The 26817-nt window shown below is 45.5% G+C and overlaps 1 protein-coding gene across 2 annotated transcripts; it reads left to right on the top strand.

Moving 5' to 3' along the window:
- Positions 1-1612: 1612 nt before the first annotated feature.
- Positions 1613-15918, top strand: ZNF287 (zinc finger protein 287). Of its 2 annotated transcripts, none has more exons than XM_057535435.1 (6): positions 1613-1661; positions 2692-3291; positions 3961-4061; positions 5924-6050; positions 6494-6580; positions 11886-15918. In XM_057535435.1, the coding sequence occupies exons 2-6, from the start codon at positions 2889-2891 to the stop codon at positions 13448-13450; spliced, it is 2283 nt and encodes a 760-aa protein (XP_057391418.1). In that variant the 5' UTR covers positions 1613-1661; positions 2692-2888; the 3' UTR covers positions 13451-15918. The 2 variants fall into 2 exon arrangements, with proteins under 2 accessions (XP_057391418.1, XP_028020330.2); XM_028164529.2 differs by having other exon boundaries at positions 1634-1862.
- The last annotated feature ends 10899 nt before the right edge of the window (positions 15919-26817 follow it).

Genomic DNA, 26817 nt, shown 5'->3' with positions numbered 1-26817 from the left:
TCAAGTTTTATAACTTTTATAAGTAGATGTCATGCTTATCTTTTCCTAATGATTTTTTAAGATTCTATTTTGTCAGACATTAGGCTTATGACTTGCATTAGTCAGGGTTCAGCCAGAGAAGAAGAACCAGTAGGTCATACATACTAGGAGGTTTTTTTTTTTTTTTTTTTTTTTTGCAAGGAATTGGCTTACTCGATTGTGGAGGCTGATTAGGCAAGTTCAAAATCTGTAGGGCAGTCTGTCAGGAAGGGCAGGCTAGACGCTTTGTCCAGAGTTTCTTCTTCATCTAGGAAGCCTCAATTCTGCTTTGAAGGCCTTTCAACTGATTCATTCAGACCCACCCAACTTATTTCAGATAATCTCCTTTACTTAATTCATCTGAGTTTATGGGCTTTAGCCACACCTACAAAATACCTTTACAACACCACCTAGGTTAGGGTTTGATTCAACAGTGGGAGACTTAGCCTTGCCAAGTTGACACATCAAAGATCATCAAACTACCCAACTTTCTTGTTGTTCAGATTTGCCTGGTGTGGTAATATTAAGACTCTCTGACACTCCACCCATCATGAGATGGGGTCTACATCAGACTCCACTTGATTCTGCACAGACATGTGACTGCTTTGACCAATAGTACAATGGAAGTGATGCTTTGTGACTTCCGAGGTTACATCATAGTCAGCTTTGGAGCTTCTCTCTTGTTCACTAGAACACCTGCTCTTGAAGCCCAGAGCCGCCATCTCAGCTGCCGGCTGAGTCCTTCATGCCGAAAAGGCCACATATAGGCACTCTGGCCATATCCAAGCTGAGCTCATCTTTGAGCCATCTCAGCCAGAAGAGGAGGCATGTGAGTAAAGAAGACATCTTGGAAATGGACCCTCCCTGCCATCAAATCATCTCAACTGAGGTTCCAGACACAGTGGAGCAGAGAAAAGCCACACCCACTGTTCCCCTTCCAGATTCCTGACCCACAGAATCCAGGAGCATAATAAAATGCTTGTTCTTTAACTCCATTAAAGAGTTTTGCCAACATTATCTAATGTTGGTTTGCCAACACAGCATTAGATAATGGGACCCCCTGAATGTTTTTCTGTCCTTGTATTTTCAAGCATTTTATGTAGGCTGTGAGTCTTTCATAAACAACATGACGCTGGATGTTGTTCTTTTTTCCGATCTGAGAGTCTCAGAATCAGATTCCTGCGGAGGGACTCGGAGCCTTTAAGAGTGAATGGTTATGAGCAGTAAAGCCCAAACCAGCTCTTCGGGTCTTTCTGCCTTAAGACCCACGTCTTCCCTGTCCATCCTTCCTCCGTGAACTCTGCCACCAGGTTTTCTCTGGTTGATTAGCGCGGGGCTCCAACCGTCCCCCGCCCAATCCGCATTCCCTTCCCCCAGATGCTGTAGCTCCCCGACCTTCCTCCCAGTCGTCTACCAGACCTGACTCTGCCCAAGGAAACTTTAAAGTTCCCTCAGAACCTCTGCGGCTAACAAGCAAGCCCCAGCAATGGGCGGAGGAGGTTGCCATGGAGACGGGTCCATGGTCCGCAGCTCGGGCGGGGAGGGCCGGGCGCGGCTTCCGATTGGCTCCGAGCGGGCGCGGCGTCCTTCCTGCGCACATGCGCGGTGGCGCCGAGGCGAGGTCACGGCGGAGCCGGGGCGCGGTGGGTTCCGGGCCGGGCTTCCCAGGACCGGGTGCACGGGGGGCTCCGGCCGAGGCGCCGTGCTCTACGGGACGGACGCGGTGGGGCCGAGGCCCCTCCGCAGCGCGGGACCGAGCCCGCCACGCAGGCGCCGCGCGCGCCGCCATTGTTGCCCGGGGCTTCTCGGGCCGCTCGGCTGCGCGTACGCCGGTCCGGCCACAGGTCAGGATGCGGGCGGCCTGTGGGGTCGGGGCTGCGGGGCAGTCCCCGCGCAGCGGCCCGCGAGCCTCAGACTGTGGAGTTAGGGGGACCTCACGGGGTGGGGAGGCGAGGGGTGCCTCTGCCCCGTAGGCCTGGTGCGCAGCCGGCTTTGGGGGACACGACGGGGTTGGGGGGGCTCAGAGCTGGAGCCCGTGGACAGGTGGTGTCGGTTCTCCTCCAGGTCAGGCCTGCAGTGAGGTTTTCTGCGGGAATCCTGGTTTCCAATGTATTCCTTAGGAATTGTGTCCAGTAGAAGCTCTTCACGGGCTTCAGGTTACACCAGTCTGCTTCTTTCCTGTGCCCAGCCCTCTGGTAGTGAAGGGCTGGAACAGACTGGCATTGATATGCAGAGCGGGTAAACGGCTCGCCCTTTTTCCCTTGACCGTTCCCTTGGGAACCTTGAGCTCTTTAAGGAGAAGTTCTCCTCCCAGTTTTTTCTAAGTAACAGATTTGCAGTTTTTGAGAGGCACTTCAGTCATTACAGCTTCTGTAACATCAGTGACTATAATACTGAAGCTTTTTTTTTTTTCTGTAAAAAATGTTTGTTTCAACAAGTTAGAAATTTGATCTGTCTTTTTGCTTTGCTTCTATCACCGCCCTTTTATGGCAGTCCCAACCCGTGCCCAGGGCAGGTTGCATCTATTTTACAAGTCTAAGGATATCAGGGAGGTAGAGCACGGCAGACTCTCTGTGTTTATTTGTACACTCTGGGTCGCCTGCCTATGACTGTTTGTGCGTATGGCAGAGGCCACCAGGAATTCCTGACCTTGTGTCTGTTCTTGTGTTTCAGGGTCTCTTAGCCATCCCTACAAGTTCTGGGCTCAGAGTTTGTAAGGAAGACTGCTAACTCTACTTTGCCTCTGTCCTGCCCCTGGCTGCAGCAGCCCTTGGTAAATGTCTTTGTGGTTCTAGCATGCGACTTCAAGCATTTGGCTCACTCCTGGAGAAATAAAGGCTGTTGCCAGGTTGACTCTCCTGTGTGTAGACATGTTCTCCCCGAGCAAGAGGACGACCAGTTCGTCACGTGCCCAAGTCCTTCTAACGTGGAAGCCGGACAAGGCTCAGAGTGGACCCCGCAATGCTGAGAAGGAAACCCTCGCCTCAAGACTCCTGCGTGACACTGAGACCTGTCGGCAGAATTTTAGGAATTTTCCATACCCAGACCTGGCTGGTCCTCGAAAGGCATTGAATCAGCTCCGAGAGCTCTGCCTTAAGTGGCTGAGACCCGAGATTCACTCAAAGGAACAAATCCTGGAGCTGCTGGTCCTGGAGCAATTCCTGAGCATCCTGCCTGGGGAGGTTAGGACTTGGGTGAAGTCCCAGTACCCGAAGAGCAGCGAGGAAGTGGTGACTCTGGTGGAGGATTTGACTCAGATTCTAGAGGAAGAAGGTAAGGCTTGTAAGGGCAGAGAGAGGAGGAGTCCTGGGTGGTCCGAGAAGACAGCCATCACGTCAGAGAGCAGCCCTTTGAGGTGATTAGGAAAACAGAGGTCAGGGAGTGAGTGAGAACAGGCTTCACTGAGCCCCGTCCTACCTGGCATTCCTCTTCCAACTGCTCGGAACCCAACACACGTTCTGTAAACCCAGAGGACATATCATAAACAGTGGCCAGACACAACCAAATTACCCCCATGTGCACCCTCAGGAAGTTTCGCTGCAGAGGTTTGAACCATTCTGCCAATAAATCATTTGCTTTGTGAATTGGGTTTTATGGTAACATACTTCCAAATATGTAGAAAAGTGTCCAGAGAATATTTCTTTACTAAGTAAAAAGACAACTCACAAAATTTCTATCACGCAAGGGTTTAGTAGAAAACTGTGAATTTGGTACATATTCTGAAGCATCCCAGAGCAGACTTGTTTTTGAAGCCTGCTCAAAAACAGGATAAGTTTCAGGATAAGTCATTGCCCCTTTCCTCTGGTTCTGTGAAGCAGGGGCGCTGTTTTTGGTTTCCTTCTGATTCCTCGCTTTAAGAAAATATAGGCTTCTATTGGTGAAGAGTTTCCTAGGCTATTCAAACAGGACTGATCTCCACCACGGTCTCTTTCTCTTCCCTAGCTGCTCCTCAGAACTCCACCCTTTCCCAAGAGACCCCAGAGGAAGACCCCAAAGGAAGACAAGCTTTCCAGGCAGGGTGGCTCAATGACTTCGTGACCAAAGTGAGTGTCAGTTTCTTCTGTGATTTTAAAATGCCTTCCTAGTGTGTGAGGACATTTTCTAACCTGGCCCTGTACCTTCTGTGACCCCAGAAGTCCTATGAAGGACCTAAGCCTCAGGTTTTCTCCTTAAGTCACCGTGGCCTGTTAAGGTAGGTGAATGCATTGTATAGGAAATGGGATCTATTGCTTCCCTTGATATCCCTTTCCTCACTTTTTTACTTTAAAGCAGCGGTAGTGCATAGAGGTTAAGGGATTCACCTCCACAGCCACATGGATCTAGATTTGGTTACTGGTTCTGCCACAACCTGTGATTTGGGGCAAGACACTTAACCACTCATAGCCTGAGTTACTAAGCTCTAATGAATAGAATATTCCTCTTAGATCGTGACAGTTAAATATTATGAGACCTGTTAGCCTGGATTACAGTAAGTGATCAAGAAGGTCACAGGAAGGTTAGACAATAGTTATTATTTGTCTTTGTTAACAAGTAATTAAAGGCCATGTATTGTATGATGTTACTGTTTATTACGAATCTGTGTTATTTTAAGGAAGAGCAGCTCAGGCCATCTTAAGAGAAAGGTTTACTGTAAAATATACATGGTCTGGAATTGGTAACCAGAGTAAATTATTATTTATAGATAATATGAATGTTTACCCAAAAAACCTAAGAAAATCAAGGGAAAAACTGTTAGAAACAATAACAGAGAATTTGAGTAAAGTGACCACGACAGAAAATGGCATACAAAAATTAATCACTTTCTTAAATATACATAAAAATCAGATAGATGCTAAAATGAAATAAAGGGTTCCATTCACAGTATTATCCCCACATTTAAGATAACTACGACTAAGCATAGTATAAGCTTTGCAGTCCTGTGTTATTCTGTAGACATGAACGAAGCGTTGAAGATTGTAAAACTGCCAGCTCTCCCTAAATTATACACTTACCTGTGATTTGAAAAATCCCAATATAGTTTTTTAAAGAAATTTACAGTTTATTTGAAAAACATGTGAGAGTAAGCAAGAATTTTTTTTTTTTTTTTAAATGAAGGAAGAGCAGAGAGATGCTAACTTTACCAGACTGTGAAATGTATCTCCAGGTACAGTAGTTCAGTGTGGTTATTGGTACCAGTTTTATTTTAGAAAGGAAGAAGTGGTGGTGGTCCCTGGTGGTCCAGTGTATAAGAATCTGCCTTCCAATGCAGGGGACGTGGTTTCCATCCCTGGTTGGGGAACTAAGATCCCACATGCCATGGGGCAGCTAAGCCCACATACCGCAACTACAGAGCCCACGCTCTCTGGAGCCCGAACACCACAACTAGAGAGCCCACACGTCGCAACTGCTGAGTCTGTGCGCCACAACTAGAGAGAAGCCCGCACGCCACAACAAAGAGGCCACGCACTGCAACGAAAGATCTGCGTACCACAACTAAGTCCCAACGCAGCCAAAAATAGATAGATAGATAGATAGGAGGGAAAAAGGAAGGGCTCTGCATTCCATCATAGAGCACACAAAATATCTTAAAATGTCAAACTGTAACACATTTAATTTATTTGTAAGGCAATGCTTGAAAGTCAAACCGTTCTCTCCGTGTCAACTACGTTTAAATCCTTTTATTCTTTAAGATGGAGCCACCAACGCATGCACCGAAACTGACGCATTCTACTTTGTTTTCAGACTTCCCCTCCGGCCATTCAGGTCTGCTTATCCATACATTGGGTAAAGGTATTGACTAGGTAATTTTTAGGGTCCTACCCACGCTCAAGACTCTGTGGTTTCCCCCACCACACACGCACCTGTGCTGTCACCGTCCCCTTCCTCCTAGTTCCTGAACCAAGTTGAGTCACGTTTGATGTTTCAGGAATCCATGACATTCACAGATGTGGCCGTGGATATCACCCGGGAGGACTGGGAGCGCATGCGTCCTGTGCAGAAGGAGCTGTACAAGACGGTGACGCTGCAGAACTACTGGAACATGGTTTCTCTGGGTGAGCGTCGTCTGCGCCCGGCCCTCCTCCCTGCATACGCGCCCGAGTCTTTCTCCCCTCAGCTGTCAAAAATGGTCAGGCCCAGAGGGGAGCGTGCTTGTCCGTTCAGGCACAGAAATGGCAAAGTTCTGCTCCCTTTTCCCAAAGGAAAGGTTTCTAAGTGAAGGGTCATCAGGAGGTACAACACACAGCCTCCCAGGGCCACCACCTGACGCCGCGCCCTGCCCAGCGCCTCCTTCCCCGTGATCTCCAGCCGTGCATCCTCCAGGGGGCAGGAAGTTTTTGTCCCAGCTCCGAAAAGGACAGTGACCTCATTCATGAGGTCATGTCCGTGAACCATTCTTTTCCTGTAGAGATCTGTCCTCATGGGTAAGAAGTCAGGCAGTAAAACTTGAACAACTGTTTATCTCCAGGGTAAAACTCACTCTGTTCCTCCTGAACAGGACTTACAGTGTACAGACCAACCGTGATTCCCATATTGGAAGAACCATGGATGGTGATAAAAGAAATTTTAGAAGGCCCTAGTCCAGGTGAGAGAACCACCAGCCGATGAGATGCTTTGTGCTTCAGAGCCTGTACTATCCTAAGTGTGGTGAGATGTGTTTTTACATGTGGCCAAGTCACTTTGCACGAAGACATCCCACCCTGTTGAGAACACTGGGCTGCTTGGCGTTGCTTCCTTACAGAGGCCATCTTTGGAAGAGATTTTCCAGGTGTCATTTTTTCAACCGCCCCCAACCCCCCTCTTATTTTGTGCTTCTCCATGACCCCTGGGTTCCCTCTCTTAGAGTTTTGTCTGGGGCTTTCCGTGTGTTCCCTCCCTCTATTTTTAAGCATGCATGAATGTCCCCTAAAATCTCAAATTTCAAACCTTCTCACCTTCTTTTTGAGTTTCTTTTATTCTGTTTATTGACAAAACCCTGTAGCCCCCTGCCTCCACTCTCCTCATTCCTTTCTTTTTTATGTTCTAATTATTGAAAAAGATAACATGTTTGCAAGATCAAAAATTGTAAAAATATATAAAGCCAGATCTATGCAGACAGAAGTCCCCACCTATTTGCCGCATTCATCCGGTCCCTGCATCTGTGTCGTCACCTGTGGCTCGACACCTAGAGGTCACGTGACTGTTCTATTCCCTGATGACCTTCCAGTTAAGGTTCTCAGCATCCAATGTGGATCCTTGCTTTATTACATTGCTGGTTGCAAAATGGTGATTTTCTAATTCCACCATCTCCTCTAAATGATTAATCTGAAAAGAATACCTGTCCCTCCCACCCCATTTTTATGTGTATATGTCACTATGGACTAGTGGAATTTTTAAAAATTCAATGTATTGTTAGTCCATTAATTCCAGTTTGGAGGGGCGGGTATTTGTTTTTGATGCTCAATTGTCCCAAATTTCGGCGATGGGAGCCTTTCAGATCAAGTCCTTTTGAGAGGTCCCCATTAGTCTTTGAGCGTTTCCTTGCTTTCTGGCAGAGAATGGTCTGGGCTCACTTCATGCCTACCTTAGACCTGGAATTTCTCTAAGGAACAGTGGTTCATCTTAGTGGGGATTAGTGATGAGAGGCCAGGATCTGGGCAGTGAGTGCGCTCACTACTCTGGGTACCATTGCTTCTAGATTTGTTCAGTAGATCTGTGAAGTGTGTGTGTGTGTGTGTGTGTGTGTGTGTGTGTGTGTTTGTAGGTTTTTTGAATCCTGAGTTCATACTGGTGACTTTAATTCAAATCTAGCACCACAAGGGCAGTCTATCTTGTGCCTCCCCATATCTGTTTTCTACTTCCTTTCCCACAGAATGAGTCATCTGGTTCCCAATATCAGTATATCTGCTCATTTGCTCTATCATATAATCACACAAAAATGGTTTCAGAAGTATATCATTATCTCTCAGATAAAAAACTGCTCAGGTAACGTTCAAAATTCCTTCATGTCCTTAGAATATATTCCACTAAAGATATAGAGGATACTGGGTTCAAAGTTACTTGAATTCTTTCTTTCTGGTTATCTTAACAGTTTGATACACAGTTAAACTTGTTTGATTATATTTGTGTTCAAGTTTAGTATTCTCTTGTTTCTTGATTCTTTTTTACTTAATTTTACATTTTTGAGTATGTAAAAACATTAACGCAGTTCAGAAGTCAAAACTATAGAAAGGTGTACACTCCCATCCCTTCTGCCCTGTTCGCGTCCACTTCCTGTAAGTTATAGGGCTCACTTATCTCTCATTTATCCTTCCTGTGTTTCTCTTTGCAGAGATAAATTATAAATATAGTCTTAGCTCTCCTTTTGTATACAAAAGAAGTACACTGTACTCTTTTGCATTTTGCTTTCCTATTCCCTTTTTTTTTTTTTTAATTTAAGCCACTGCCTTCTAGTATGTCTACCAGTATTGATGCTGGAATCCAGCATTAACAGCAAATTAAACAATAATGACAATATAATACGCTACTTTAGAGTGAATTGCTTAACTTTTTAAAAAAAGTTAACTTTATCCGGTCATCTGGTATTTTGAGGGTCCTACTACTTGAAAAGCTAATTCTTCTCATAATTTATGGCCTATTTGCTTTAGTTGGCAGAATGACCCAAAATATACACTGAATTCTTTAGGGAGTGAGTTCAGCACACTCTCGACACTGAGAAAACCCGTGGCAAGATGGAGCTAGGCCTTTGCTGGAGTCAGGACCGTCTTATGGGAGGTGCTGCCCATCTGGGACCACTTGAGGTTTTTAGGTGATTCAGGTTGAATTAAGGCTGTAAACCCACAAGAGGGGCAGTTTATGATTATGTATTTTGGGGGGAGATTTTGCTCCCACCAAAGAGCACAGAACTGAGAAAGGCAAGGTCCTCTTTTCCTTCTGTAGAGGTGAGGTGTTTGGGTTTTGTTTGTTTTTCTAGCCTGTCCTTATACAGGGTGTAGCACAGAGTGTGCAGACTCCTGCCAGCTGCCCCAGGTTGGCTGCAGGCTTTGTCTTCTGGCCCCCGAGCCCCTTGCACCCTCAAGGGGAAGCTGAAGGTCGTCAGCAGGATGGAGGAGTGTCTCAGGAAGCCAGCTTCAACTTTCGCTGACTTCTGGTCTTCCTGCTCTCACTTGATTTTTGGCTTTGAGGATTTCACTTTCTTATCAGCTCAGAGACGTATAAGTTGAACCTTTGGTTAGGGCATCTCATCAGTCATACCTGAGGGAATGGAAACTGATGATTCACAAATCGAGCAGTAGTGTTGGCTGTTCCTGTCTCAGAACTTTATGGTCTTTACATCATACAGGACCCAGCCATTCTTTCAGGTTCAGCCCAAACCAGATCTCCCCTAAAAGTGTTCCTTCATTACCTGGTCAACACTGATCTCTTCTGCTAGAAATATTACACCACTGTAATCGGTCCTTTCCAGTTTGTTATATACACATATTTAAGCCCTGCTTAATGATCTTAATTTCTGAATTACCAGTAAACTGACTGGTTTAAAAATGTATGCTTATAGTAGTGATTTTTTTCATGGCCATCATTCAGACTTGTTACTTTAAGCCTGTTAATTATAACTTTAGTACTTCCTTCTCAGGTGTATGGAACAGTCTGTCACAGACTGATTCTGATTACATAGGCGCTAAACTCAGCTTCTGGACTATCTCATTGTTTTTGTGTATATACACACCTATCCATGCAGTCCATTAACATTCTCATTTCGTTTTTCTAAGGGGAGAGTAATAAATCCTGGTTTGAGAAAGTTGTTTTTAGATTTTTTTCCTCTAGAAAAAGTAATATAGCAACGCTTCTAGTACCAAAAAACAATAAAAGAAATATAACCAATTTCTTGAAAATCAGAAAATATTTTTTGAAACAAACTCTCATTGTTAGCATTTTGGTAATATATATCTAGTTCTAATGAGTTTTCATGCTAGTTACAGTATTCTTTTTTTCATTTAACGTTACTCTTAAGCATTTTCTAGTGTCTAATTTTTGTATTTGAATCAAGATAATAAAAGTAGTTTGTAAATTCAAGCAGCACAAGGAAGCATAATGAAGTATGTGTCTCCCTCCCCTCACCTAGCTATGTACACAGACCTGCAGGGAGTGCTGATCTCAGGGGAGAAGGCCCTGGTTTTGGGGTTGGAGGGGTTGGAGACACACATCTTTACACAGATGGAATCTTTCTGTGTGTACCGTTTTATCCCTCTCTCTCTCTTATTTTCACTTAATATTTCCTGCACACCTTTTCATATCGATGTACCTATTTTTATCAGTTATCAATATTCCATTATCTCCTATTCTAACTAGTCCTTTACTGATGGATGAGTCTATTGAATGTATATATTTGTAAAGTTATTATACTTTGATCTGCATTCTAGAAAGTTTCTGGACTATCCAGCACCATTTTTGCTATATTATAAACTCCGTATTTCATTATATTTCATATATATAATTCTTAACTTTGCAAGTTATATGTTTCTTATCTGATTTCAAAGGAGAAAGGTATTGCAACTTAAATTTGTTTTAAACCATCATAATAGAAACATAATAGGCATCAACAAATGTGTATTTGATGGCTTTGCAGTCAGGTTTGGGGGTCCAGGTGTGTGTGTGTGTGTGTGTGTGTGTGTACGCTTTCATTTGAGTTCACCTTTTTACAACAAGGTATTGTCATTTATTTTACCAATTCCATTCAGTGGCCTTCATATCCAGAATCTTGGGCCATTTTCTGAAGAAAATGTAAAAGAAGCATAAGCCATTTCCAGAGTTTGCATCTGAGTTGGAAATACAAGAAACACACAAAACTGTGAAATAATAATATAAAGCCAAGTTCTGCCATGGGCCCAATATTTTATTAGGTTGGACCGTATGAAACTGCTGATATTCAGCCAGATTGACCTACAAAAAAGGCAGTTTCATATCATTCAACCTAATCTGTACTTTAGGATTCTAAGAAGGAGGAGAGAAACATGAGCTGGGCCATAAGCATCTTTTTCAGTAGGTGGAGAAGGTGTCATAAGAGAAGCCTGGAGTCTGGAATTAGTGGCACCTTTAGAAGATTATAAGGACATAGTTCTAAGTTATGTGGATAACTTTGAACTTTAAGCTGAATATGAGTTGTGATAGAGGAGGGAGTACAGTAGAAAAGGCTAGATTATTTGGGGTCTGAGTACTGAGTGGAGGTATTTTAACTTTTCTTTCTTTAACTTTTATCCTTTAAGCCGCTGATCCTGAAACTTCAGTGTGATTCAAACCTCCTGGAGGGCTCAGCCCCACCCCCGTTTTCTGACTCAGTATGTCTGGGAGGGGCCCAGTCACTTGACATATTTCAGGTGACAGTGATGCTCACGCCACTGGTCTGGGGATTGTACCCCTGAGGACCATGGCTTCAGGCTGTAAGAGTTACTAGACATATTAAAACACGGAACACACACCGTGAAACTGCCTCCAGAATATTACGTACAGTGTGCAGGGTAGATTGGAAGGAGGGGTGGTGACAGTCAGCCTGCTTTATGACCCATTATGTAAATTACAGCTTATATGATTATAAATGTTTGTGTAATAAAAGTCATCCCAGGTCGTCCCACAGTTTATCGTCTGTTTTCACTTCTTAGCTCTGTCGCCTGACCTAACCTATTCTGTTAACTCCACGCCCACATTGAATAGGGAGGAGCCTCTCCTTCTTCAACAATTTAGTCCTGTTTTCTGCCCTTTTATTCTCCTTTCCCGAGCATTAAGGACCATGTTATGAGGTTGTCAGAGCCATAGTCTTTTTAGGCATTTTATTTATGTTCATTATTTTGTTTCTGCTTTGGCAGTTTCCTTTCTCCAAATAGAGGAAGACTTTTTATATACTTTTTAAATTTCAGGATGGGAAACAGAAGCCCAAGAGGGTACTCCGGTGGAAAATGTTTCTAAACTCACAAAGGATGGAACCAAGACCATCAAGCTGGAAGAACCCTATGACTATGATGACAGATTGGAAGGGCAAGCAACAGAGACCTTCAGGAGAATTCCCACCAATGAGAGAGATTTTGGTTTGAAGTCAGTCCTTTCAGAAGAAGATGATCATGCAGAAGACTATAAATATGATATATATAGAAGTAATTTTGAAAAGCATTCAAACCTAATGATACAGTTTGATACCCAATCAGATGATAAAACTTCTGTGTACGATGAAGGCAAGGCCACCTTCAGTCATGTCTCTTACGGTATCGTACACAGGAAAATATATCCCGGAGAGAAGCCTTATAAGTGTAATGTGTGTGGGAAGAAGTTCAGAAAGTACCCATCCCTCATCAAACACCAAAGTAGCCATGCCAAAGAGAAGTCTTATGAATGTGAAGAATGTGGGAAAGAGTTTAGACACGTCTCATCCCTTATTGCACATCAGAGGATGCACACTGGAGAGAAGCCCTACGAATGCCACCAGTGCGGGAAAGCCTTCAGCCAACGCGCACACCTCACCATCCACCAGCGGATCCACACGGGAGAGAAACCCTACAAGTGCGACGACTGCGGGAAAGACTTCAGCCAGCGCGCACACCTCACCATCCACCAGAGGACACACACGGGAGAGAAACCCTACAAGTGCTTGGAGTGTGGCAAAACCTTCAGCCACAGTTCATCGCTGATTAATCACCAGAGAGTTCATACTGGAGAAAAACCTTACATATGCAACGAGTGTGGGAAAACTTTCAGCCAGAGCACACACCTCCTTCAGCATCAAAAGATACACACAGGAAAGAAACCATATAAATGCAATGAGTGTTGGAAAGTGTTCAGTCAGAGCACTTACCTTATCCGACATCAGAGGATTCATTCTGGAGAGAAGTGTTATAAATGCAACGAATGTGGAAAAGCCTTCGCTCACTCGTCCACTCTTATTCAGCATCAGACCACTCACACTGGAGAGAAATCCTATATATGCAATATATGTGGGAAAGCCTTCAGCCAGAGTGCAAACCTTACCCAACATCACAGAACACATACTGGAGAGAAACCCTATAAGTGCAGTGTGTGTGGGAAGGCCTTCAGCCAGAGTGTACACCTTACTCAGCACCAGAGGATTCACAACGGAGAAAAACCCTTTAAATGCAATATATGTGGGAAAGCATATAGACAGGGTGCAAATCTTACTCAGCATCAAAGGATCCATACCGGAGAGAAACCCTACAAATGCAATGAATGTGGGAAAGCGTTTATTTATTCGTCATCACTTAATCAGCATCAGAGAACTCATACTGGTGAAAGACCCTATAAGTGTAACGAATGTGACAAAGATTTTAGCCAGAGAACATGCCTTATTCAGCACCAGAGAATTCACACAGGAGAGAAGCCCTATGCATGCCGTATATGTGGTAAAACCTTCACCCAGAGTACAAACCTCATTCAGCATCAGCGTGTTCATACAGGTGCCAAACATCGTAATTAATGCATATGGGAGACTTCATTTAGGTTATAAAACTTAACCATTTAAAATTCTATTTTGTATTCTGTGTTAAAAACATTATTCAAGAGAAGTGCAATATGGGTTAGATTATCACTCAGCAGAAGTATCAGAATTAGTGACGTGGATATAACCTATTTAAATGTACTTTGAAATTTAAGAAGAAAACATTCACTTCTTAACCTTTATTTGATACCAGTTTAATTCATTCCAGAAAGAAACCCTAGGAAAGTAAGAGTACTCAAAAACCTGCAACTCATCAACTCTTACCATGTTTCAAGTATTTCTTAAGGAGGCCTTACGAATGTAACTTGGGAAAGCTTCCATCCAGTAGAGCTTTCACACCAGAGAGTAATCCTGGGGTAACAGAAAAAAAGCTGCTTTCAGGCCTTTAGTTCTTCTCAGCTTTGAAGCCTTAAATATGTAAAGGTCCCTTCCCCCTTTTTACTTCCCTTTTCCTATTATGCCATAACTGCCATGTGGAGCCAGTAGGTTTGCAAAAAAAAAAAAAGTTGAAAGTATCCTAACGATTTCTATGTGACCACAGTTTAGTTACGCTTTCCTTTAAATACTGAAACATTAAAGAGAAGCTTAATGAAAGATGATCTGTTAGGAGAAACTAAAGTGTCTATAATCCTTAGACATGTGTACAAACTTACAGGCAAAGATTAAACCCCCAAGCTTAATATTTAAAACATATTAGCCTTAGTTTCACTAGCTTTTGACAACTGTCATTCAGAAGGAAAAAAACAAGAATACAATTCTTTTTTTTTCCCACCTGACTCCAAAATTCATACCTTAAAGTTCCCCTGTGACTTACTGTAGAAAGTCTGTTTCTTCCTTTGAAACACGTTTCTTGAGTGCCTACTGTGCTCAGGGCCCAAACATCCTAACTGGATTCTTCCAGGGCTTAAATGCCGAAAACCACAGCTGATTTAAGCAATAGAAAGCTTTCTAAAGTAATGAAAGATAAAGTCAAGGACATGATCTTAACCAGTACGTTATGGAATGAACCTAAGAAACCTGCTAAAATGAGTTGCCAGATGCAACCCCATTATCTTAAGGAAGTAATGAAAGCAGCTATTTAAATAGTATGAGGAAAAAATAGTGGAAAATAGGTTTGAATTCAGTGCAGAAAGTGGGTCGGGGGGAAAAATTGAAGACGTAGGGGTGAGGAAAGAGAATACAGAGGCAACTGTTATAACTGAAGTGTTGCTGGACTTGGTTTACCTAAGAAAATGAGTGACTACTTGAATAAAAAAGCAAAATTCAGCCTGTTTATAAGAAGAAACTGAAATGACTGATTTCAAAAGGATAATTGAAATTGGTACTTCTTGTACGTGTAAGTAAAATAGGGATTACTCTTAAAATAACAGGGAAAGTTTCATTGGAAAAAGCATTGATGCAGAAACTATCACTGATGCAGTCATCATTCAACAATAATAACTGAGTTTGTGGGGTCCCAAACAGCATAAAAGGAAAACTGGTAGAAACGCAAATAGAAACGGGTGAAAATGCTATTGTATTTACTGTCCACAGCATTGCACTCAGAATTTAAGACCACGTCCTGAGAGCTGACCTTTCCTCTTGCTCTTGTTTCTTTCTTCAGTGCCTTGCATATGGTAGGTGGTCAAGTTATGTTGGTTGAATTAATGAATAAATAAGTAGTCAAGTTAGACTTGAGTAATAAGTTAGAAGTAACTGATATGGAGTGAAATTGGCAAAATTTTAAATACTTTTTGGTGCATACATGCAAAGAAATATTTAACAAATATTGGTCATTTGTTAGTGACAGGAACTACTTAAAAATGAAGAATGAGAATCCCCAAATCTTAACAATGGGGATATTCCTAAAAAATCATGGGACATCTTTGCACAGGAAGTTTTCCTGAGCTAGGTGAGGAAAACCTGATATAAATTCTGGTGTCATAAATACCAATTTAAGCATGTGTTGACCATGCAGCTTCATTTGGACGTTGGAAAAACCTGGTTGGCCGGTGGGGGGGGTGCGGGGGGGGCAGTGGCGAAGGACCTGGGGTACCAGCATCTTCAAGTCTTTTTTGTTGAGTGTTTTCTTCAAGAAGTTGCTTTCCCCTTGTCCTCCTAATAGTTAACCTTGATGTCACGGAATCATCCTTCACAAAGTGCAGATTTTCTCCAGGTTGCATAATACTCAAATTATGCTTATGCCATAGTTATCATGTTAAAAAATAACCATTGTATTTAAGATGCAATTTTTATAATAGCACTTCATACCTTACACAACGCTGTTTTCTCCTGGAATGAATGTGTGGAATGTTACAGTCCATAGCGCCTTTCTTTGCATTAATTTGTATTTCCTACCTTCGTGTGTTTTATGTAAATAATGCATTTATAAGGTCTTCCACTGAAACACTGAGGCAATTGATGCTCTTATAAAATAACAATAATAATAATAATAGTGGAGAATCCGAGATCTTTGTGTTTTTCCCACTTTTACGGTTGTCTGATCCACACTTTGAAGTTTTTTTTTTAACAGGTAGTCTTATTTTCCACAACTTTTTATTATGAAAATGTGCAAATATACAGAAAAGTTTAATAATAAAACAAATTGTATATCCACCTAGATTTAAAAATTAACATTTTGCCATATTTTTTACTGATTAGTTTGAAAGTAACTTACAGACATTTCACCTCTAAACACTTTATCTTGTTCCTGTAGTTTCTGTAAATTTGCAGTTAGGGCCAAAGGCTTGGTGTATTCAGGTTACAAATTTTTGACATTAACACCTCACAGATGTATTTCATATTGCATCACAACAAAAGTCTCATTAATATCTGGTTGACTCACTGTCTGTGATGCAGAATTTGATCACCACATCTTCCCAACGTAAGGTATGTTTTTGCTGTTGCAGTTAATAGATAACCTGTGCACTGACACCAGCAGTGCATGGATAGCCTGTTTACCAACAACCTTTTATCTGGTGGTTTTGGGATTCAATGATGATGATCCTTGCCAGAATCAATCATTTCGTCAAGATTTGCAAAATGGCGATTTTCTTTATTTTTTTTGGTCGCGCCACGTGGCATGCAGAATCTTAGTTCCCGACCAGGGATCGAACCCGCGACCCCTGCAGTGGAAGCGAGGAGTCTTAACCACTGAACCATCAGGGAATTCCCCCTGCAAAATGGCAATTTTCTATCATTCTTTTTACAGTTACTGACTGGCATTCTTTAAGGAAGAGCTTTCCTTCGTCAGCTGGGAATGCACGTAGGGTCATGCTCAAGTCTTTCCTTAAATTACCAGTTTTCAGAGTCAGGAGTCACTGGCAGTGATGACAAGTGATTCAGTGTGTCACAATTATGATCATTGTTTCTGATGCTCTAATTATCCCAGATTTGGCCAGTTAGAGCCCTTCAAGTAGCCCTTTTGTCCTTTGACGTTACCCCTCCAATCTCTGGGCACTTAGTGGCCTTTTTTTTTTATAAATGTATTTATTTTATTTATTTATTTTTGGCTGCGTTGGGTCTTCGTTGCTGTGCGCGGGCTTTCTCTAGTTGCGACAAGGGGGCTACTCTTTGTTGCGATGCACGGGCTTATTATTTTTTTTTTTTTTTAATTAATTTTAATTGGAGTATAGTTGCTTTACAATATTGTGTTAGTTTCTACCGTACAGCAAAGTGGATCAGCTGTACGTACACATATATCCCCCCTTTTTTGGATTTCCTTCCCATTTAGGTTACCACAGAGCACTGAGTAGAGTTCCCTGAGCTATACAGTAGGTTCTCATTAGTTATCTTTTTTTTTTTTTTTCCACACACACACACTGTATTTTATTTTTACAAGAGATAGATAGACTGACACCAAGCATTGTACATGGATGACCACAACAAAAGCAACAATGATTGCAATTACCAAACATGAAACACACTTATACTATGTCATAACATTGACATTCAGTCCAGTAATCCTCCACTGTAACAGCTCCTTTACTTTGCAGTGAAAATTGATTTGTATATTCTTTTCCTCTGAGTCCTTGGATGCACGGGCTTATTGCGGTGGCTTCTCGTTGCAGAGCTCAGGCTCTAGGCGCGCGGGCTCAGTAGTTGTGGCACGTGGGCTCAGTAGTTGTGGCTCGCGGGCTGTAGAGCACAGGCTCAGTAGTTGTGGCGCACCGGCTTAGTTGCTCCACGGCACGTGGGATCTTCCTGGACCAGGGTTTGAATCCGTGTCCCCTGCATTGGCAGGCGGATTCTTAACCACTGTGCTACCAGGGAAGTCCTGGGCACTTAATGGCCTTTTGACAAAGCCATCTCAGGTTCACCTTGCACTTTAAATACACCAGGTATGACATAAGCCATTTCTCCAGGAAATCCCTGGCTCTTTTTAATAGGCAGCAATTTAGAAACCAGATCTGGGCAGTGGGCAGGCTCACTGCTACTGGGCGCGCTTAGCAAGTGGGCTGAGCCCTTCCAACTATTGAGTCTGCATAAAGGCAACTCTGCCCTGTTTCATCAGTTACATAACATCTATGTAATGGGAGACATAAGTACCTCCCGGACAAAGGACTCTGGGAGCAAACAAGTCTGGTTGAGCAAACTAAACTGGAGAGAACACAAGTGTTAGGCTTACTAGGAAAGCAGCAAACTTAACCACAAGAGGTCTTTTGCCAAGGCCGTCAGCAGCGTGTTTCCAGAGGACAGGAGCTTGTCAGTCAACCTGGCAAGTGGGTTAAGTAGAGGGCAGTTAAGAGCAACGAAGTGAAGGACACCAACTGTGTTGTGTTTTAACTATGAAGTGTCTTGTTGATTTACTGTGTTGATAAGCTAATCACACTCCTTTCCCATCACATTTCCTTAAGGCAGGTTTCTGATCTAAATTTGAATTCTGAGGGTCTATTTCATGCAAAGTACTAGTTTTTCTTGCTAAACTTTTATTTGGTCTTTGAAACTTAAAGCCATTAGTTTTCACTCGACGCTCTATCTTCGGGTATGAATTCACTTGCATGTGCCTGTAAATGTACTTCCAGCCCTCTATTTTCGTTACTCTACTCATGGCACTCTATTTCACTATAATTATCCCACCTCACAACACTATAACCATTGAATATGGCAAGCATGTGCACTGCGGTGATATGTATACATGTGTGTGTAAGCCTGTCAGCAGCATTGAGTCCGCTGTGTGGACAGGGAAAGTGAAGCCCAGGATGCTGACCTGAGGTCACGTACACATAGTGACAGAACAAGGGTTGGAACCCATGGCTCCAGCACTTAGTTGAGTTCTTCCTGTAAAATATTAAGTGAAAACTCAGAACACAGAAAGTATGTACCTAATTATGTATTTTGATGAGATTAGAGCATTGAAAGTTTTTTGTCTCCCTTCCCGTGTTTTTTAAATTCAAATCTTTATATGAGAAGAGCCCAAAAAAACGATGCACTCCCCTCCCCCTTTCAATTCTGGTCTCCTACCCAGATCTTTTCCCCGTTCGGCAACCATGTGTCAATGACCACCTGGACCGTCGGGTTTGTGCTTTACCCCTCCATGTTCCAGTTCATTCTTCTCTGTCCCTACAGCCACTACCTCATTTCAGGCCTTTCATCAGCTCTTGTTTATCTTGTAGCCAGCCAGGTAAGTGTTCACCCTACCTCAGATCTTGCACCTCTCACTGTATCTGCCACATTTGCCAAAGTGAAGACATCTAACCAGGACCACCACATGCAGCTGTGCAGGTTGAGGAGTGCATGTGACTCTGTCACCATTTGCTGAAAACCCCTCAGCAGCTCACCGTCAGCAGCACTGGCTCTCACTCTTAGCTGAACGTTAGAATGACCTGAGCAGCTGATTGACTTCATTTGGGATGGGGCCTGGATCTCAGCATTTCACTGCCCAGGTGATCCTAATGTTCCAAAGCGGAGCAAGGGCAGAAGCAGCGAAGCCAGTGAGGAAGGTGTGTTTACAAGTGATTCAGAGGAGAACTCGTGGCCGCAGTAGAGGTGCTGAGAAGTGACCCAGCGCTGCGTGTGTTTTGCAGGTAGAGTACAGGACTTGCTGATGAGTTGGACTGGGGTGTGAGGCAGAGAGGAGTCAAGGACGGCTGTCTTTGCTCCCAAGAGGAGAGACTGGCGTATTCATTTCTGTATCTCCTACACCAAGCACAGTGCCGGGCACATGGCCCTCAATAAATGTTTGATGAATGCATCTCTGCAGGAACCTCTGCACAATAAACAAGATTGTTTCCTCAGAAAAAAAAATCATTTTACATGTCCATCCAGAACTGCAAAGGGTCTGGGATTTTATTTGACTTCCAAGATAATAAACTAGCCTGTTATTTTCATGGGTGCTGGCACAAGACATGCGACTCCTGGGTCAAAGATAAAGAACTTTATTACTCATGGCAAGAGCAGTAGCCAGACTTCACATCCGAGCCAGTTACCCTTGCTTTCCCTCATTCCCACCCCAATCACAGGAGGGTGACCGGTGGGCCTAGCTGGAGGGACTGCATCACAGGAAAGCAACATCTGGGGAAATCACTCCTTTTATAGTGAACGGCAAGCAAGCATGCTCTGTCCTGGGACACGCTGCTCGCTGTAAACACAAGCCTGAGAAGTGGCCCAGGTGAAGATACCAGCACAAACATGTAGGGATACTCAGGGCCGTGGCCTTACTGCCTCTCCCAAGAATGCCCTTTGTAGTGTATAAGACTGGAAACCTCCCACTGAGAAGGGGGGTCGTTCTTGCCTACAGGTAAGAAGAGAGGAAGCAAAATGAAGTTGCCTGTTCCAAGCCTACGGAGTAGAGGTCTTTTCCTGAAGAAAAATCTTAGGTCACACTAAATCAGACCTACACCCAGAAGTTGAAAAGTAATGATCTCACTACACTGTACACTGATTTAAAACTACACCTGGAATACTTGATCTCATTTTTGAGCATCATGCTTTACACTAGAGTGTAATACATCACATGAAACTTAAATGGTTGAAAAAAATTAGAATATCTCGACACATGAAATTCAAATTTCAGCGTCAATAAATAGTTTTATTGAAACACAGACACACTTATTCCTCTAAATATTGTCTATGGCTGCTTTCCTGACAAAGTCGTGGACCATCAAAAGACCTGAACTATTTACCATCTGACTCTTCACAGAACAAATCAGCCGACTCTGCGTCTGCACAACAGGGTGCGGGCTGAGGTCTACTGGCTAAGCGAACACCAGGCGAATTAGCAAAAGGAGCAACACTCGGGGTGTGCAGAGGAGGGCGAGAGCGCTAGGACAGAAAAGTCAACCGGGAGAGCCCCGGAGCACGGAAGCGAAGGGGTACAGACGCGCACAGCCGGCAGTCCGGGCTAACACGGGAGGGGCGGCCGGCTGCCCACGAAGCGAGAGGCCAGGCCTGCCGAGACCTCCGCCCGAGCCACGCCGCCCCTGCCGACCACTCCCTGCCCGGCGTCCACTTGCCCCGTCCCCCTCCGAGCGGAGGCCCGCGGGTCGTCAGAGGTCCTCCCTCCCCGGAGCGGCCGGGGTCACGGACTCGCTTTCCAGTCTTGCGGAAGGAGACGTGGGTGAACTCGGCACCCTCTCCTCTAGTTATTCAGCCGTTCACTCAGTACACAAGCGGGGAGGTGGCTCTGCGGCACTGCGCCCTCCTCCCACTCTGACTGGGAAACTCTCAGTAAGCCCCTCCGCCCAATGCCCACCTTCCGCACGCCCCGAGCGGGGTAAGTCCACCCAGAGACGGGGGACCCTCGCCCGCTCCGGACGGCCCGCCGTCAGGCTGAGACGGCCAGAGACCGCGCTCACCCTCTACAGGGAGGGGTTCGAACCAGAGCCGCCCCCCCCGGGGCCACGGCCTCGGATCCCTCGGGACGCACAGCGCCGCCGCCCCGACAGCCCCCGGGAACGCCCAGCTTCCGGCCTGCAGACGATTCTCGGATGCTGGGCGGGGCCAGGCGCGCGGGCGTTCCTGGGAAATGCGGGCGGCACCTCCCTGCGCAGGCGCACCGCCTGTCGTCGTGGCTCCGCCCGTCGCCGCCTATTCCCCCGCGCGGCGCGAGAGCACCTGCAGGCGCGCTGCGGCCAGGCAGGCAGGGCTGGAGGGAGCGGGGGCGTCCCCGGGGCGGCCTGGCCGCGCCCCCCGACACCTCCTCCGAGCTGCCGCCTGAGCTCTGCCCTCAGGGGCGGAGGAGATTGTTGGTGTGGATATTCAAACAGCCCCTTCTAGCCGCTCCCATCGCCTCCCTCCAAAAGTGCAGCAGCCGCTCTGGTCTCCAGAGGTGACCCTCACGTACCTGTCCACCTGCTTGGACAGTCAGCCGGTCTCGCTTCCAACACTCACCGCCCCTTATCTGGAACCAGATCTCAGCATCATATTATTTTACCTGTAAACATTTCAGTGTACTTTTTTTTTTAAGCAGGTTTTTTTTTTAATTAATTAATTTATTTATTTTTGGCTGCGTTGGGTCTTCGTTGCTGCCCGCAGGCTTTCTCGGCGAGCGGGTAGGCTTCTCATTGCGGTGGCTTCTCTTGTTGCAGAGCAGGGGCTCTAGGCGCTCAGGCTTCAGTAGTTGTGGCACGTGGGCTCTGGAGCGCAGGCTCAGTAGTTGTGGCGCACGGGCTTAGTTGTTCCGCGGCATGTGGGATCTTCCTGGACCAGGGCTCGAACCCGTGCCCCTGCATTGGCAGGTGGATGCTTAACCACTGCGCCACCAGGGAAGCCCCCCGCCCCCCCCCACAGCATCTTTTAAAGTTATATTCCCTTTGCATTATTTTAATTAGAAATCTCAATCCTATTAAAAAGTAAAGTACTGAAGTACATAACCAACACCAATGTTCACTCTGTCTTGTCCATTCTTAACCTGCCTCATTTGTCTGATTTCTTATTTTGTTGTTAAGAAATAAAACATTTGAAGTAGGCTCTCTCTTCCCACTGATTGCAGGCTGGCAGCCAATTTGACTCCTCTTAAAATTGTGGGGGGACTAGTGAGGCCCAAGACAAGAGAACTTAAGGCTGCAGGATTGTCCAGTTGTCACCGACCCTCCCGAGTCGGGTCCCAACAAGGGTCCTCCTGCCCGGTGTCACTCGAGCCAATAGGAGACCAGGCTGGGGTGAGAAGCAAAGGAACGCTTTACTCTCCGATCAGAAGGTGGCGAGGACAAGCGCTCCGCACAAGTCGGACAGGCCATGGTGGGGCTGCTTTATAGGGTCTCGGGGGCGGGGAGGGGGCGGGGTTCTGGGGGGGCGGCCCGAGAGCTCAGTGCCGGGCGCAGCGTCTCTGCGCACGGCCCGCCGCCGCCATCTTGGACTGAGTGTCGTGCGCAGCGCTTCTGCGCACGGCCCGGAGCTGAGGTGCAGGTGCAGCCGTTTCCCACCGGGAACTCCAGGCTGAAGGGTCGGGTGCGAGCCTTGTGCCCGCGGCCCCCTGTGAGCGAGAGAGACTGGACTCAACACAGAGGAGAAGAAAGGTTAGACTTAGTTTTATTACCCAGATTCTATGTTTATCTCCCGGAATTGTTCGTGGGCTTTGCGGGTGGCACGAAGCCTGGAGGGTGGTAGAAGCATCCCCTTGTCGACAGTGAACAATCTGTGATAGGAATGGGAAAGAGGTTTATCTGAGCCAACCTGAGGACTGTGGCCCAGGAGACGGCCTCTCAGTAGCTCTGCGGATCTGCTCTGGAGAGGCAGGGCTTTCAGCGCGGTTTTAAATCTTGTCAGAACAAAGGTCAAACGAGTCAGGGATACACTCCTTCAAGGTTTCCAAAAAGACCGGCACGGACGCAGCGGGACAGTATGGCCTTGGCGCCTGGGAGGGCAGTGTTTTCATCGACGGGGTCCCAGGGAGGGCGGCATCGCATCTTTATTGTTAACACGGACGTTCCTTACTTCTGGTCAGTGTGCCCTTTTCTTTAATGGTTAAAGCAGCCGTACGATGCCTGTCATAGGCCACACGCAGGCTGTTCTAGTTAACATGAAATTCGAGTTAACTCATGTATAACGGGAATAACTTCCCCACACCTGAGTATGCGAAAGCTTCTTCCCTCGCCTTTTCACCAAAGAAGAGTGGGGTCAGGAAGAGGCGTTTTTCCCTTAAGGATGGTGACGAACTTCTAAGCAGGATATTGGCTGCAGTTAAGAGGGAAGGGGTGACCTGGGGTCTTAGACCATGGCTGCTCCCCGCTGACTCAAAGTGTTGAAAAGAACCGTCCAGAGAACCTCCTTCTAGGGGCTGCAGGAGAGGCAGCCTGTGACTCAAAGGCGAGTCCGGTCGGAAGTGTGAGGTCAGTCTTTACTGCCGGGCAACAGCTTCCCGGCAGCACGCTGTTGGCAGCAGGACTGAAGGCAGGTGTCCACAGGTGACAGGTGTTCCCCGCAGTGTGACCCCGGTTCCCTCTCATCTTCCTTATCCACCCGTGTCATGCCAGGCTCCAGCCCCCGCGCCACCAGCACCGCGGCCCACACTCAGCAAAGGGAGAATTAGCTCTGCATTTGTAGTTCCTACAGATTTCAGCCCAACATGCCAACCGGATACTTTACAAATACTTTTTAAAAAAACAATCCTCCACGGACATCTCAAGCGAGCAGAGACCCTCCACCCACCCCAGCAAGCCCGATCCTTTGAGGATGTCCCCGGGGAGGAGGGCCAGTCACTGCCCAGCTGGGAAGGGCTTCTGGCTCTCTAGAATCTAATTCCTCTGGACTTCTTTGCATCCCTGCCTCACCTGTGTGTCCTTAAAAATGTCATTCTTAAAGTTTATTCCACCTTTCTGTGTGCTGTCGTGGGCGCGCTGGTCTGTTGCAACCTTGTACATCAGACCAGAAGCCGTGCAAGAGCCATTATTATGTGAAAAGGTGAATCTTGGAAGCAGAGGACTTGAGAGTGGGCAGGAAACCAACTACAGGGAAATAGCGGCATTTCCAGGCGCGCTGGTTTGAGTCTTTCGATCGTGTGTTTAAAGTGAGGCAAACTTCACACAACTGTGTAATCTTTCTTTGAAACAAGCAGTCATTTAAATGTAGGCCTGGAGAAGGAGGCCACCTGAGCTCATCTAAAATGTGGGTTTTATAGTTAAATAAGGCTTTTGTGAGGAAGTTGGGGGCATTGCAAGGAAGTAAGTGTCGTGACCAACTTGCCAGGCGGTGTCGTGGATGGAGCGCTCCCAGAGGTCCAAGGGTCTGAGCATCGCAGGTTCTTGCGAGCTGACATACCCGTGGGGGGAGAGAATGGGGCTCTGAAATGGAATATTCCAGAGGGAGCAGGTTCCTGGTGGTGGCGGGGCCTGTGGGGTGCAGCCTCAGCGTGAGGGCTCATGGGGGCGGCGAGGAGATATTCCAACGGCAGTGTGTCTGGGTGGGGGTCAGTTATCCTGTGGACGCACGCGCTGAGCAGGAAGCTAAGACTTGGGGTGGAGAGGGGGTTTGTGGGCACAGGTCTTCAGTAAAGAGGCCGGAGGTGGGTGGCCAGCAGGTTTGCAGGAAACGAAAACACAGTGAGCATGAAGCTGTCTCCTGGCTGCCGTGAGGTTTAAAGGAAAATAAAGCAAATAATTGAAATCTGGTTAAGCCTTCTAATCATGCTGTCCTGTGCTCTATGTATTTTTCTCATGAAGATAAGAGAAATGGAGAGTCTAGGACATATTTACGTGCAATGAAGGTAGATATTGGCCATCTTTCACGTATCGGAGATCTTAAGCTTGTAAGAAAGTGAAGAGAATGTTTAAAATGTAATTTTTTGTATTGTGAAAATGGTTATATCCTGGAGAATTAGAGTGGAATCGCCGTTTCACCAATCACTCCTCATCTAAGAGAAAAGCGTACCTTTAAGTCTGTAGAAATCTTTTTAGCAAGTTAAGCACAGGGCATTCTGGGAAGATGTCTCTGACAACTTTAAAAAGTAAAAAGCAAATAAAAATCAGTGGTGTTCAAAGGAGCAGCTTTGCTCAAGTCTTTTACACTGAGTGGGTAAAAATCCCACAGCTCTAATGCTGCTGCTAAATTGTAAAAGACAGTAGGGAATATAGTTCATTTTATTATTGATTTAGAAATTAATTTTACCTCATTTCCAGGGTTTGAGAGTATTGTTACTGAACGGACTTGGGTCCGCTCGCCCACCGCACAGCACAGCCAATTTGCTGGCACTGGGTTTTGGTGAAGGAAGGTCCAGTGTTTAGTTGCAGGGCACCAAGCAAGGAGTCTGGGTGGCTCGTGCTCAAAAGACCCAAACTCCCAGGCGGCTCTCAGGGAAGGGTTTTTAAAGGCAACATTTGGGGGAAGGCTGCTGGGTGACTTTCTTCTAGTTTGTTGGAGGTGAGATAACAGGGTGGTGTTTCAGGAATCTTAATCATCAACCTTCTGACTCCAGCCAGTCTGGGGTCTACGAGCTGGTGGTCAGCATCAACCTGGGGGTGGGGGGTGATCTTAGTTCCTGCAGAATACTCTAAGGTAGGCATCAGATTGTTATGTATATCCCTTGGGAGGAACCAGGACTCTGTTTTACCACTGACCTATTGAAGTTACCAGAGTTTTCACACCTGTATTTGGAGGTTTTTCTCTCACCAAGATGAATTTTGGAAATATCCTGGGCGGCGCTAGTTGCACTGCTGAAGCTGCAAGATTAGGGAAGGACTAATGCAGCCGCATAACATGTGGATGTGAAAACAGCTAGAAGTGGGTTAAGCTCAGACCCAGACAGAGGTCAGTAGAGATGGCCCGAGTGGACTCCTCATTATGTACGTGTACTTCCTGAGGAAACTGTGGCCTGAATCCAAGGGGGCTGTTCTGGGAGAGGGTGGTGGTCCTGAGCCCTGAGAGGCTTTCCTAGGAATTGAGCAGGAATGCTGACCCCAATACCGATTGCCTAGCAGAGGAGAAAGTGATCTGAGCAGGGAGTCGTCCACGGGGACGGTGACAAGCAGATCACGTGCGCGGGCTGTTGATTTTTCCCCAAAAATAGATGCAACTGATCTCCTTGTGCTTCATTTTTAGTTTGTCTCTCTTTCCATTCACTGATTTTCTCTTTGAGTCTGTCCAGTATCAGGCTTATCCCATATGTAGAGTAATTTTTAAAAATTCCAGTGACTCTCTTTCCAAGATTTGAAGATTTCAATTTGTTTCTTTTTAACATCACCTGTTGCTGCTTTATTTCTGATTGCTTTTTAAAATTTTTTCTTGTTCTTTTTTAAAATGGAAGTTATCCCTTTTTGTATCTCTCTGAGCATGCCACATGTACTTATTTTGAAGTCTTTATTAGTCTGTTCCAAAGTGTGAATTTGGAGTGGATTCACATTCCAATTTTTTATTTTCTTGGAAAGCTTTTTTTTTTTCCTCTCTCTCTCTCTCTTATCCTGGGCTCATACTTTCCTGCCTAGTGGGGTTTT

The sequence above is a fragment of the Balaenoptera acutorostrata genome, chromosome 20, assembly GCF_949987535.1.
Source record: "Balaenoptera acutorostrata chromosome 20, mBalAcu1.1, whole genome shotgun sequence".
NCBI lineage: Eukaryota > Metazoa > Chordata > Mammalia > Artiodactyla > Balaenopteridae > Balaenoptera > Balaenoptera acutorostrata.
The sequence above is the reverse complement of the archived record's forward strand: the minus strand, read 5'-3'. Positions and strand labels throughout refer to the sequence as shown.

Coding starts and splice junctions, on each gene's coding strand:
- ZNF287 (XM_057535435.1), top strand. CDS start 2,889: ATGTTCTCCCCGAGCAAGAGGACGACCAGTTCGTCACGTGCCCAAGTC. Junction 3,292..3,960: donor TCAGATTCTAGAGGAAGAAG/GTAAGGCTTGTA, acceptor TCTCTTCCCTAG/CTGCTCCTCAGAACTCCACC. Junction 4,062..5,923: donor TCAATGACTTCGTGACCAAA/GTGAGTGTCAGT, acceptor TTGATGTTTCAG/GAATCCATGACATTCACAGA.